This window comes from Podarcis bocagei (genome assembly GCF_964188305.1).
Source record: "Podarcis bocagei genome assembly, chromosome: 4".
Lineage (NCBI taxonomy): Eukaryota > Metazoa > Chordata > Lepidosauria > Squamata > Lacertidae > Podarcis > Podarcis bocagei.
In genome coordinates, this window is record NC_138128.1 from 93,599,231 (window position 1) to 93,612,402 (window position 13,172).

The 13,172-nt window shown below is 43.4% G+C and overlaps 1 protein-coding gene across 1 annotated transcript in view; it reads right to left on the bottom strand.

Annotated features, from left to right (window-relative positions):
• Nucleotides 1-3,622: 3,622 nt before the first annotated feature.
• The window catches only part of NSD2 (nuclear receptor binding SET domain protein 2), a 69,712-nt gene continuing 60,162 nt past the window's right edge, over nucleotides 3,623-13,172 (bottom strand). Inside the window, exons 19-24 of the mRNA XM_081191957.1 lie at nucleotides 12,548-12,817; nucleotides 11,415-11,531; nucleotides 9,952-10,093; nucleotides 9,216-9,322; nucleotides 5,835-6,039; nucleotides 3,623-4,649 (exon numbers count right to left, since the gene is read on the bottom strand). Coding sequence (XP_081048083.1) covers nucleotides 4,387-4,649; nucleotides 5,835-6,039; nucleotides 9,216-9,322; nucleotides 9,952-10,093; nucleotides 11,415-11,531; nucleotides 12,548-12,817 — 1,104 coding nt within the window. The 3' untranslated portion in view covers nucleotides 3,623-4,386. The remainder of the gene's footprint in view (nucleotides 4,650-5,834; nucleotides 6,040-9,215; nucleotides 9,323-9,951; nucleotides 10,094-11,414; nucleotides 11,532-12,547; nucleotides 12,818-13,172) is intronic.

Here is a 13,172-nt window from a genome sequence, read left to right on the forward strand (position 1 = left end):
TCAGGTTACAGACGCTTCAGGTTACAGACTCCGCCAACCCAGAAATAGTACCTCGGGTTAAGAACTTTGCTTCAGGATAAGAACAGAAATTGCATGGCGGCGACAGCAGGTGGCCCCATTAGCTAGAGTGGTGCTTCAGGTTAAGAACAGTTTCAGGTTAAGAACGGACCTCCAGAACAAATTAAGTTCTTAACCCGAGGTACCACTGTACAGCGGTTTCTCATACGTTTTGGTACCAGTGGTCTATGTTCACTACCGATAGGTCCTTCTAGTGTCTAGTTATGATATTTCTAGCTGCCGAGAGTGACTTATGAGTTCCTTGTACTGTACATGTGTGTTGTTGTCCTGGAAGATATTTAATCGGGCAAGTTCTGGAGTGGCTTCTATTGCCTGTTTTGTTATTTTGGAAATTTCCTGCAGCACCAATATCCAGAAGGATTGGATTTGGGGCCATTCTCACATGTGGAGGTATGTTATATGCCTATTGCGTTTCAATCTCTCCAGCATTTAGATGAAGTTTCTGGGTGTATCTGTGCCAGCTTCCATGGTGTTAGGTATCATCTATACCGTACTTTTTGCTCAATAAGACTCGCTTTTTCCCTCCTAAAAAGTAAGGGGAAATGTGTGTGCATCTTATGGAGCGAATGCAGGCTGCACAGCTATCCCAAAAGCCAGAACGGCAAGAGGGATTGCTGCTTTCACCGCGCAGCGATCCCTCATGCTGTTCTGGCTTCTGAGATTCAGAATATTTTTTTTCTTGTTTTCCTCCTCCAAAAACTAGGTGCGTCTTATGGTCTGGTGCGTCTTATAGAACGAAAAATACGGTATATACCGTAAATTTCGCTCCAAAACACGCACTTTTTTGCTCCGAGAAAGTAAGGGAAAATGCCTGTGCGTGTTAAGGAGTGAATGCACGGATCAGAGCCATGGCTGCCATCAGTCAGGCAAAGCGGGAGCCACTTACACGCTCTACGAGGCTCTCACTTTGCTTTCTTTAAAGCGACCTGGAGCCAGGAAGGAGGGAGGGAAGGAGAGCCATAGCAGCAAAGCCGGCAGCAGCCGCTTACAGGGGAGGAGGGACAGATGCTAGCAAAGGTCTGCGCCCTCTCTAAACAGAGCAATGAGGCTGCAGAGAGACGGCAGGAAAGATAAAATTTAAGCAACCAACAGCAAAATAAAACCAACCTCGAGCTCTGAGCCAGCGCAGTGAAAACCAGGAAGTAAAAAAAAAGGCTGGGGAGGGCATGAGGGAGAGGGGAAAACTTCGCAAATCCCCGCGTCTCAGCTGATCGGCTGGGACGGAGCAGCTTGTTTTCAGGCAGGATAGATTTGAGCATTGTCTGGGTCCTAGTGCCCCTACCACTTTGTTGTGCTCGATTCTATTGCTGCTGGTGGCTGCTTATCGTTCAGGCTGCAAGGAGGAGCGCTTTTACACAGCTAATGGCGAATCCCCTGCAATCAAAGTCCTCCTCACTTGCTCAAATCTATTCCGCCTCAAAACAGGGAGCGGAAGGAAAAGGCTGCAAACTGTTAAATGGAAAAAAAACCCAGGCACAGGGCAAATACCTTAAGTATACCTTTAAAGCAACAGTGCTCTTTCCCTCCCTCCTCCCCGCGGAAAAGCTCCTTGTCCCTTGAGTTCTTTTCCTTCCCTCCCCACTTAAAACTTGGTTACAAAGCACGGATCCACATGGATCCTCAGGATTTTTGCATTGGGCTACCCCAAACTCACTGTCAGATCACATGTCTGTGGCCACAGCATGAACCATAAAAATCATACATCCACTGTTTCATTTAGAATATTTTTTCCTCGTTTTCCTCCTCTAAAAACTACATGCGTGTTATGGTCAGATGCGTGTTATAGAGCGAAAAATACGGTAAGTTTTAGGGTGAGTTCTTTTGGCCGAGATGGATTTGAATGGTGATTTAGACCCTAGTCCAGGGGTCTGCAACCTTTAAGACAAAAAGAGCCACTCGGACCTGTTTCCGAAGAAAAAACACCTGGGAGCCGCAAAACCATTGTGACATTTAAAACAAATATATCTCCGGAGCCGCGATCTGACAGCGGGCGGGAAGGTGACGTTGGGATGGTGCGTGACTAACGCACGCACCGCCCCCATGCGACGTCACAGCCAGTACAGCGCCCGCCACAGTGGGGAGTGTCGGGGCGCACAATGCGCCTCCTCCCCTCGCTAGTATCCGCCCCGGAGCCGCGGCAAAGGTGTAAAAGAGCCACATGCGGCTCCGGAGCCGCGGGTTGCAGACCCCTGCCCTAGTCTCTAGACCACTGGGTATGGTTTAAACCATGTCCTATGTCCTGCTCCCATTGGTTTTTAATTGTGGCCTGTAGTGTATTGGAGTAGTATTTTCTTAACATTCTTAACAGCAGTTATTCTTAACATTTAATTAGGGTTTTACACAGATGACATGTGCAAAGTATCTAATGGATTTTTTTTTCCAACTTGGTCTGTTTTGAGTCAGTGGTACACAATATTGCTACTGCTCATATTCATGTTAGCGGTGGTTCCATCTTGTTTAATTGGCACTTATTTTACTCAGACCTCTCTCTGCTTATGTTAGTAGCTGCTGCTTAACTGTTTTTCTTTTCAGCTGGTGTAACTGCATCGTAAGGAAGACCAGCCTTTCACATGAGGTAGTGACATCCACTTTGCATATTTATTAGTCAGGCAAGCGGAACAAACCATTCCAGGTTCTCCTCCATTCCCTGCAGAAAATGGACCTTCACGGGAGGTCCAACGTAACATTCTGTATTTCTCAAGATCTCGGTGAAAGAATACCAAGAGATTTGTTCATTACAAGACAGCTGTGGTAACCCCAAATTCCAATTGTGCCAATTTAGGGTTATGTCAAATTGTGGCAGCTTAAAACTGGAATACAATGCTCTGAGACAGTCAAACTTCTTGTGTTAAAATTGCCAGTAAGATTCATATAGCTGACTGCTGGAAGAATCACGGAGTTTCATTAAAGAAATGGTTCCCAACGACGCTGATTTGGGAAAACTATGACACTGTTTACAAATGGCATGAACCAAGATGGGCTGTCAACTTCATTCCTTTCAGTACAAGGCTGCTCATTCCATGAACATGAAATGGCCGTACTTTTTATTTGATGTTTTAAACTTTAAAATGTCCAGTTTTTTAAAGATGGCAGACTAGATATTTTTCTCACTTTAGAATTCAACATTCAAACTGGCAAAAAGTTAATAGGAAAGGAACCCAATTGTGTAACTGTTTGCATCTGCTGAGGGACTGTTGGTAACAAAATTTAGAAACACTAATTAAGAAACAGAAAATAAAATCACTCATGTCACAGGGCAACTATATAACTGCAATGCCACACTCAAAAGAACCCTAAGAATAAATCTAGGGTGTTATGTAAGTTTTACTCAGCCATGTTCATTAATTTCAAGAGTGTCTATTCTAAGTTAGGTCCATTAATTTCAGTCGGTCTACTTGAGTAAAACTTTTTTGAATACCACCCGCATTATTTTAGAAGCTGCTGGTTAACAACTTCTTTTTCATTATCACCTTGATACAAAAAACCACTATTTAGCTGCTGAAGACATTCGTGGCTTTTAAAAAGAAGAGTAAATGAGCATTAGTTTGGTTTTTTAAAGGCTTTTATTATGCAAATACAATCTAAAAAAAATGGGCATAGATTTTAATATCAATTTAAATGTGGACTTAGGTCACGGTATCATTTTCCTTCTTTGAAACTCAACAGGAGACAGTTCTTTCTTTCAAAGCTTTTGTTGTGGTATGCTGCCTGTTTCCATCACGTTCTTGTTCCTTGGCAGAATATTACAATAAAACAAAAATAAAATCCAAAACAAACCAGACATCCTTCTGGACAAAGCTCAATGCATATGGTTATACTGAGCTCTGTGCCTCTAAACCGTACGATGTCCATATGCCTCACTTAATGCAGGTAATATAGGCAGCTCTACGCACAACATTTTGCTTTAAAGGCTAATCATGTCTTTCTTAAGCACTATTTAAACACTTGCTGGGTGGTGACTACTATTTCAAAAAGCTATGCATATACGCCTTAATTGGTTGGAAATTAACACACCTCCAACTAGGAAATTCTGGAATGAATTGGTTTTTCACTCCTAACAGTTCAAGTGTTGTCATTATTGCTGAAGAGTAAACCTGGTTTGTCCTGAAAGTGGCTGAACGTTGCATGCCACAGTTCATGATCAGTGCAGAAGCAACAGAACACACTGCTGCAGTTGGCTCAGTGGATTAAAAATGATCTGCCCCAAACCCAATTCCTGCAGAATATATGTAAAAGACGTGTCCTTCCCTGACCCTATTCACAACTTATCTACAAGACAGCGTTGGCAGCAGGAACTGCAGTTCGTCATTATTTACATTCCTTCCTCTTCCATTTGTTTCTTTGCCTTCGTTTGCACTTCAGCGCGGCCAGTTTTCTAAGGGGTCTCTTCGCCTTCTTTTCAGCAAAATTCTCCCCAATGTGATCCGAGCAGAACAACTGTCCAGTTAAGTTAGAATCAAGCACTGTCTCGTCTTGATGGTTCTTGCAAAAGGAGTTTGGGCAGAAGTGGCAGAAGGAGACAGAAGGCTTGCCACAAACATCACAGTGGTGCCAAGGGCACTCCCATTTTCCTGCCAGCAGAAAAAGGGTACAGAGTCAATTCAGAAATAGCTGCCTTAAGGGAACATTCTTGTTGCAAATAATCTCAGCAGTGCCAATTACAATTACCTTGGGTTACGAACTTAATTTGTTCCAGAGGTCCGTTCTTAACCTGATGTGCGCTTTTGCTAATGGGGCCTCCCGCTGGCGTGAGATTTCCATTTTTATTCCGGGGGCAAAGTACTAGTTCCGGGTTAGTGGAGTTTGCAACCTGAAGTGTTTGTAACCCAAGGTACTACTGCGGATTAAAAAGTTGTGGAACCAAGTTCTGAGCTTGTAAGGCAGTCGCTAAAGAACCCTCCTCCCTCTCATTCATATACAGTGGTACCTCAGGTTACATACGCTTCAGGTTACAGACTCCGCTAACCCAGAAATAGTGCTTCAGGTGAAGAACTTTGCTTCAGGGTGAGAACAGAAATCGTGCTCCGGCGGTGCAGCAGCAGCGGGAGGCCCCCTTAGCTAAAGTGGTGCTTCAGGTTAAGAATAGTTTCAGGTTAAGAGCGGACCTCCGGAACGAATTCAGTACTTAACCCGAGGTACCACTGTACGTGTGTTAAACCAAAGCATGGGCAGATATCTACTCAGACTTCCTAAAAGGCAATGGCAAAAGATGGTTGGGCTATGATTTCTAGGAATTCACTTGATCCTGGACACACAATTTCAGTGCCATGGTGGAGCACTCCCTTGGGGGCAGGTATGCCAGGGGCCACAGGTCCATTTTCTCCCTCTCTTTCTGCCACCCTTTTTCTGTTTTTAATCTCCCTTACCACCTGGGTCACCTATGCAAGCCATGTATGAACAGGGCATGAGCCCAGGACTCCCATGGTCTCCCCGCTTCATCTTCCTGGGAGAAGGACGTCAGCACCACCCTGTTCCCCTTGTTGTCAGCTTGTTTGCATTACCCAGGTCAGAGTTCATGGCTGGCTCACAAACTCTGGCCAGCTTCCATACAAGCAACTCCAAACGACATGTTATGAAGGTGTCTTGTTCAAACCAACCAGAGTTTGCGATAAAAGTCCAGACTAGGGTGGGTAGTGGTTGAAGAAGCCAGTTTTAAAAGAAGGTGAAAGTAAAGGCTGCTTAAGGTTCCCCTTGTCCTTTTCAAAATGAAGACAAGGGGGAGCAGGCCATAAAGTCAAGCCTTCACTTTTACTCACCAAAAGGGCGTTTCACCAAATCAAGGCATGAGAGATGATAAGCCTTGGTACAAGATTTTCGGTCGCATAATACAAGCTGGCCTCCGTCACCGCAACGGAAGCAGTAATCCTCCGATTTTTTCCTTGCTTCGTTCTTTGTTTTGCGTCTCCTTGCTCTTCTTTTGGTTTTCTTTCCTTTCTCCTCCGAAGCATTAGAGGATGAATTCTTTAAAAAAAAAAGAAGCAGCAGCAAACAGTTCATTGCAGAGTTACAGCTTCCCAAGAGAAATTGCAGAAATCAATACTCGCAAGCCTCAAACACCTGCCTGCAAAGATCTGGAGCAAAAAGGAAACCCCAGAAGGAGTAGGTTGCTGGACTCAAACCAGAGCCACTAAACACTGGACCGCTCTAGCAGTTCAGCCACTTTTCTCAAATATTTTATATTTCTGAGCAGCGTTTGACAAACTAGATGAGGAAGAAGTGACTTAGCAGAAGTATATAAAATAATGCATGGAGGAAGTGGCCACAGTGAACTTTTTCTCTTGCAAGACTTGAACTCACGGACCTCTGGCAAAGCTAAATATTGGAAGACTGGCATGTGCTTTCAAGGGAGCCAGTGATGGCCGACTTGGATGGCTTTAAAGGAGGATTAGATAAATTCATGGAGGAAAGGGCTACCAGCAGCTACCAGTCATGATGCTTCTGTTCCAGATCCGTGTTGGAGGTAGTATGCTTTTGAATGGCAGCTGTTGGGCATCTCAGATGGGCAGGGGGCTCCTGTCCAGCTTGCAGGTTTCCCAATAAGCATTTAGGTGGGCTACTGTCCAGCAGGCTCATATTATTTTCTTGAACTGGAGGCTAAATACGGATAGGGTCCTGTGACTGAGGTGGGCAAATGTGGCAATGTGATCAGCGCAGGGCATTCTGAACTTTGCGGAAAATGTGGCAGTTTGTCTTTGGCCGCGAGTAGGCTGGAATGAATTTACAAGACCAGACCTTCAAGGTAACTGCTAAATCTGATGATGTATAAAGCGCTCAACCAAGGATGGGGACTCTCAGGCCCAGGGGCCCAAATGCAGGCCACTCTGTGTTGAGCTTCATGCTCTCTGCAGCCCAGTCCCCCCGAGCCCTGCTCTGTGATCTCCTTAAGTGTCTTTGCCCAGACAGGCTACGTCCTTGAACTGTGTTAATACATTTTGCTTGCCTGCCCCCTTTTAATAATAATAATAATTTATTATTTATACCCCGCCCATCTGGCTGGGTCTCCCCAGCCACCTGGGCGGCTTCCAACAAAGTATTAAAATACAGTGGTCTGTTAAACATTAAAAGCTTCCCTGAACAGGGCTGCCTTCAGATGTCTGGTAGTTGTTCTTCTCTTTGACATCTGGTGGGAGGGCGTTCCACAGGGCGGGCACCACTACCAAGAAGGCTCTCTGCCTGGTTCCCTGTAACTTGGCTTCTTGCAGTGAGGGAACCGCCAGAAGGCCCTCGGCGCTGGACCTCAGTGTCCGGGCAGAACGATGGGGGTGAGATGCTCCTTTTGCCCTGCCCACCACTGGCATGTGACAGGGTGTCCATGAGGGGGGCTAAAGACTTAGAAAATGCTGATTTCCATACTAGTCCTTCCAAGGACTGGTAGGGATCAGCCAGCCCAAATTAGCATCTAAGCACCACCAGGTAAGGTCACAGAAAGCAGAAACGGACTACCAGGGAAAACACAGAAAAAGCAGCAGGTGAACAACTGCCTCCTATCATAAGCTCACTCTCGAGTTTTGGGAAATCTCTGCGCTTTGGGACTTATGGGAGGAGAGCAGAGTGGATAAAAATCAATGATTTTTTATTTATTTTATTTTTAAAAAATGGAGTTAAATCGGGGGTTTTAAATGCTTTTGGAAGAAAGGTATTTCTAAAGATAAGTTTTCTATTTAAGTTACATTATAGTCCAGAGGCTATTCATCAGGAAATAAGGATTTGTTTTTAAGTTTTTCATGTGTGCTAAAACTCAGTCTTAAGTTTTTTGTTTTTTAAAAAAAAACCACAAGAAAAGTTTAACCACATCAGTTAACAAACATGGATACATATGCTATAATGTTATTGCTTTAGTTAAATAAATTGTTTAAATTGCTATGAAGGAAATGATTATTGGAAGGAGAAAAATAAAGTACCGCAAAAAGTTGTCCAAATATAAACAGTTAACTTATTAAACCTCACAATAATTTCATAATTATCTGTATTTCTAATAGTATAACCAAATCAGTAATTTTTGATATAACTGTAAAAACTACTCTGAAAAATTATTATTCCAAAAACGAAACCTTCCTCTGGTTGTAAATATTAAGATTATTCCAGCAAGAATGAATCTTTCTGGAATAAATAAATAAATAAATAAACCAAGTCTTGCTAATAGTGATTTATATTGTGATTTAAATCAAATCCACCCTGAGGGAGAGGGCTGTAGCTTCCAGGAGAAGCATTTGGGCAGAGTCCCTTCGACGGTGTATGGCTATGTTTGCCCAAACTATCTGCTGTCTAGTACGTACCGATCATGTCGACTGCTCTAAATGTCGCCTGTATGTAATGTCATCAGATGTAAATTCTGTCTGAAAAGGTCCAAGACTTGCCAATTCCAGACACTTTGATTGACACATTATAATTTGACCTCCCTGACCAACAGTAAACTGTCCTAATTTGGTGGCCTATCTTCGATTACCCATTTTCGTGGGTGGGACTTGTTGCCGTTTCACGCCAAGTGTAAACCTTTAACAGACAGAACAGCCTTTGTCTTGGGTTTCTCGCTGCCTTTAGAGAGGTCGAATCTTTGTTGTGACAAATAAAACGATAAAAGGCTTAACAGCCTGCTTTGCCTCTCTTTTATTTTCACTGACTGAGGAACCTAGATTCTTAAGAAGAACTCGGGTAGGGAGTGTTGGCCCTAACTGAGCACCAATTTCCACATAACATATATGTCACCCTGAGAACTTGGGCTGGGTGAAATAGAAACTAAGTGAAAACATGAATGCATTGTATTCTTTATTCACTCTGCATGTTGTAAACTGCCCTGTGATCTTCGGATGAAGGGCAGCGTATATACCGTATTTTTTGCTCTATAAGGCTCACTTTTTCCCTACTAAAAAGTATGGGGAAATGTGTTTGCGTCTTATGGAGCGAATGCAGGCTGCACAGCTTTCACAGAAGCCAGAACAGCAAGAGGGATTGCTGCTTTCACTGCGCAGCGATCTCTCTTGCTGTTCTGGCTTCTGAGATTCAGAATATTTTTTTTCTTGTTTCCCTCCTCCAAAAACTTGGTGCGTCTTGTGGTCTGGTGCGTCTTATAGGGCGAAAAATATGGTATTTAACAACAACAACAACAACAAAACAAAATAATAACAAATAATACATACCTTTGGTCTGTCTCCAAGAAAGCCACTACAGTTTGGAGCACCACATTTACACACTGTTTTTTCATTGCCCAGACAGTCAAGATTGTAATTAAAAGTCAATTCTGTCCCTGAGTAAGAAGAAACAAAATAGATTTTTCACTGCAACTTCACACCTTTTCCACTGGAAACCCCCCTCCCATGGCAATATAGGAGCAACTACAGTATAAGAGACGGAAAGGGGAACTGAAGATAAACAAAAGCAAGAACAACTATGCAATGGTTATTAGGATTTTAACATTGTATTTCAACCTATTCTTTCTTCTCTTGCCTGTTCCTCCTGTTCGTGACCCAGTGCCATATCGTATTGATGTTTACATTTTCAAGTTTCACATCCTTACATTTTAGGAAAGTTGTGATCGTACAGCTAAAAAGATCTTAGTTTTTTATCTCGCTTTCTGGGAAACACTGACTGATTTCAAAGGAAATATTTTGTATGCGGTAAAAGTTCTATTCAGAGAGAGAGGGGAGATCAAAAGGCATGCAAGTGATTTACGTCGGTTCCAAAGCAAAGCTTGATCTGCTGTGGGAAGAAGGATCCCCTGTGCACTTCTGGTGACCGAGGCAGGTCCACCACACATGCGGAACTGGTCCCGGCACTGGAGTAAATTAAGAAGCCTGTGAACACTACAGAGGACACTTTTTACACAAGGCTCTGAGCTGCGGAAAACGATTCTGCCGTCCTAACGTTCGTATGTACCTGCCGGGATACTACACACAGCAAACAGTCCTACACGAGTGTCGCCATGTACAGTCCATTTCAGAGTCTCACAATTTGGTTGGCAGCTGTGGTTCATAAACCGGGAATAATTTCCTTTGGGTCCGGCGTCGATTATGCGGTCCTAAAAGTCGGGAATAGAACCAGACGGGATTTGGTTTAACGGAAAAGCAAGCGTTGTTCCGGCAGAGCTAATCATACATGTCGAGTTGAACTTGTAGCTCTTCACGCCAACACAATGCTAAAAGAGGCCGGCAAACTCCCAATGTATCCCTGGTTGTAACTGCACTACATTTGCTGAATCTTCCCAGATTATAAAAAGAGAGGAACAGCACCACTGGAAGCATCTTTCAAAAGAAGTCTTGATTTGTGTATCTTTCACATAACTAAAATCGGTGTAAAAGGTAAAGGGTAAAGGGACCCCTGACCATTAGGTCCAGTCGTGACCGACTCTGGGGTTGTGGCACTCATCTCGCTTTACTGGCCAAGGGAGCCGGCGTACAGCTTCCGGGTCGTGTGGCCAGCATGACTAAGCTGCTTCTGGCGAACCAGAGCAGCGCATGGAAATGCCGCTGCATTTGGTCTCTGCACCTGATAGTCCCTATCCAGCCCCCTTAAAGGTAAAGGGACCCCTGTCCGGTCATGGCCGACTCTGGGGTCGCGGCGCTCATCTCGCTTTATTGGCCGATGCAGCCGGCGGACAGCTTCTGGGTCATGTGGCTAACATGACTAAGCTGCTTCTGGCGAACCAGAGCAGCGCACGGAAATGCTGTTTACCTTCCCGCCGGAGTGGTACCTATTTATCTACTTGCAGTTTGACGTGCTTTCGAACTGCTAGGTTGGCAGGAGCAGGGACTGAGCAATGGGAGCTCACCCCGTCACGGGGATTCGAACCGCCGACCTTCTGATCGGCAAGTTCTAGGCTCTGTGGTTTAACCCACAGCGCCACCCGCGTCCCTAAAATTGGCATAGCTTTACTCAGTATTAGATTCTTAAAAGATAAATGTAAAAACAGTATACTCAGGTCAGTTAACAACATAAAATTCCACAGGAGTTCCCCGAACTTCAGAGCATGGGATAACACCCAAAAGTCATATGATTTGGCATTGATATTTGGCTTTTTAAAACTGTATTATAATTTGGAATGTTTTAATGTGGTTTTTATTGGAGTGTTAAAATGGAAATTCAGTATTTTTTTAAAAACATAAAATTGCAATACTAAAAAAACACAAAATACATAAGAAAAATAAGAAGAAAAAAACCCTTGAGAATAGCTTGTATACAAGAGCAGCACCAATTCCACAACAAACTCCTGTTTCAGAAGCACCCCGAGGCAGCTTTTGACAAATGGCCAAGCTGCCACTGATCACAATGGTTTACGGTAGTTGTGTTTTTTCTTTTATCTAGGTCAACCATGAGATTCAAATCATTTTAAAATACTATACCTTATCAATAGTAAGCATATAAAAGTGGGTGATATCGTTTTCCTGAGCAAACTTGATTCTTGCCATGCATTCCTCTTCATCAATTAACTCACCAACGTACTCATTCACAAACTCACCCTGAGGAATAGATAATTTTATTTATTACAGTCATACCTCGGGTTGAATACGCTTTGAGTTGAGCGCATTTGAGTTGCGCTCCGCGGCAACCCGTAAGTAATGGAGCGTGTTACTTCCGGGTTTTGCCGCTTGCGCATGCACTCAAAATGACATCACGCGCATGCGCAGAAGTGACGAAAAGTGCCGTGTGTTTGCGCAGACGTGCCGTCGCTAGTTATGTTTGCTTCTAGATGCGAACGAGGCTCCAGAACGGATGCCGTTCGTATCTAGAGGTACCACTGTATTTATTAACAGCATGCCATCCAATAATATATAACGTATCAAAATAAGAATCGTACAAAACCAAAATGTAAAGTACAGCATAAAACTTAACAGAAAAGAACAAAATCATGTATGGTCTTTTTGAAGAAGGGAGATTAAAGAATAAATAAATCTAATGAGTCTTATCCATACCTTGTCTATTCCATCTCATCTCCCTTTTTATCCCCCATTCTCTTTCCTTACCCCATCTTTGCTCCCATATATTTCATTTTATTGATTTATAAAAAATACAAGATACAAACACAATACATAAGAAAAAAACAAGAACAAACCAAACCAATTAACTCCCCTGCCCCAAACACATTAAAAACCAGTCACGGGCCTGGTTGAAGAGGAATGTTTTCACCTGGCTCCTAAAGGTGTTTAATGGCACCAGATTAACCTCCCTGGAGAGAGCATTCCATAAATAGGGAGTTACCACAGAAAAAGCCCATTTTGAGGCCTATGGCAACCACTGATGCTCTTAGATAATCCTTTCTAGACCTCGTGTCCCCTAGATGTTCTGTATCACAACTCAAGTCAACCCATGGATGATGGAGTCCAAGATATCTGAGGGACACTAGTTTGGGAAGGTGGCCCTAGAGGAAGCAAAATAGAGAACCCAACGCTACGTGTACAGGGAAGAATTCTTCTTGTTCCAAAGCGAAGCATCACAAGATGCTCCCATGAATGGACCCAGCTCATTTAACGCCTACCTTTTTAATGTCTCTCTTTGCAACCAAGCCCCATCCTTTGCCATCAGTCTTGATGATCTTCGTTTCAGGATACTGGCGCTTGGTAAAACACTGGTTTTGGCAGCGCTCTCCGGCCGGACATACTTGTGGGTGGCATTCATACATTAGCATCCGATTTAGACACTCTGAATCTAAACCACAGGGGTTCTCATCAGAGGGTTTGCAATTGCATTTGGGAATCTCAGAAATGTCAGCAGTGTAAATCTGAACTTTTCCAAAAGGCTTATTTACCTGAATAACATATTAAAAAACAACAACAATGAAGCAGTTATTGGCTATTATTTCTCAAAAAGGCAATCTATATTCCAACTCTCTTAATCTCTAAAATTAACACACATACCCCAACTAATCTCGGAAGCGGCAGTCAATTCCATTTCAGGCAATCATCAATCAAGATGGCGCTTTGAAATATGACTTTGCTGATTTTTGGTGGGACAGGACTAAAGTGTTTAAATTTCAAACTTGGCATGAATGTTCCTCAGGTGGGAGAAGCACTTTTCATTGGTGCTGACTACCAGTTCAAATTAACCTGTAGGTCTGAAATGTGACTTTGCTTGATTCAAACTGTGCCAGTCTGGAAGCCTCT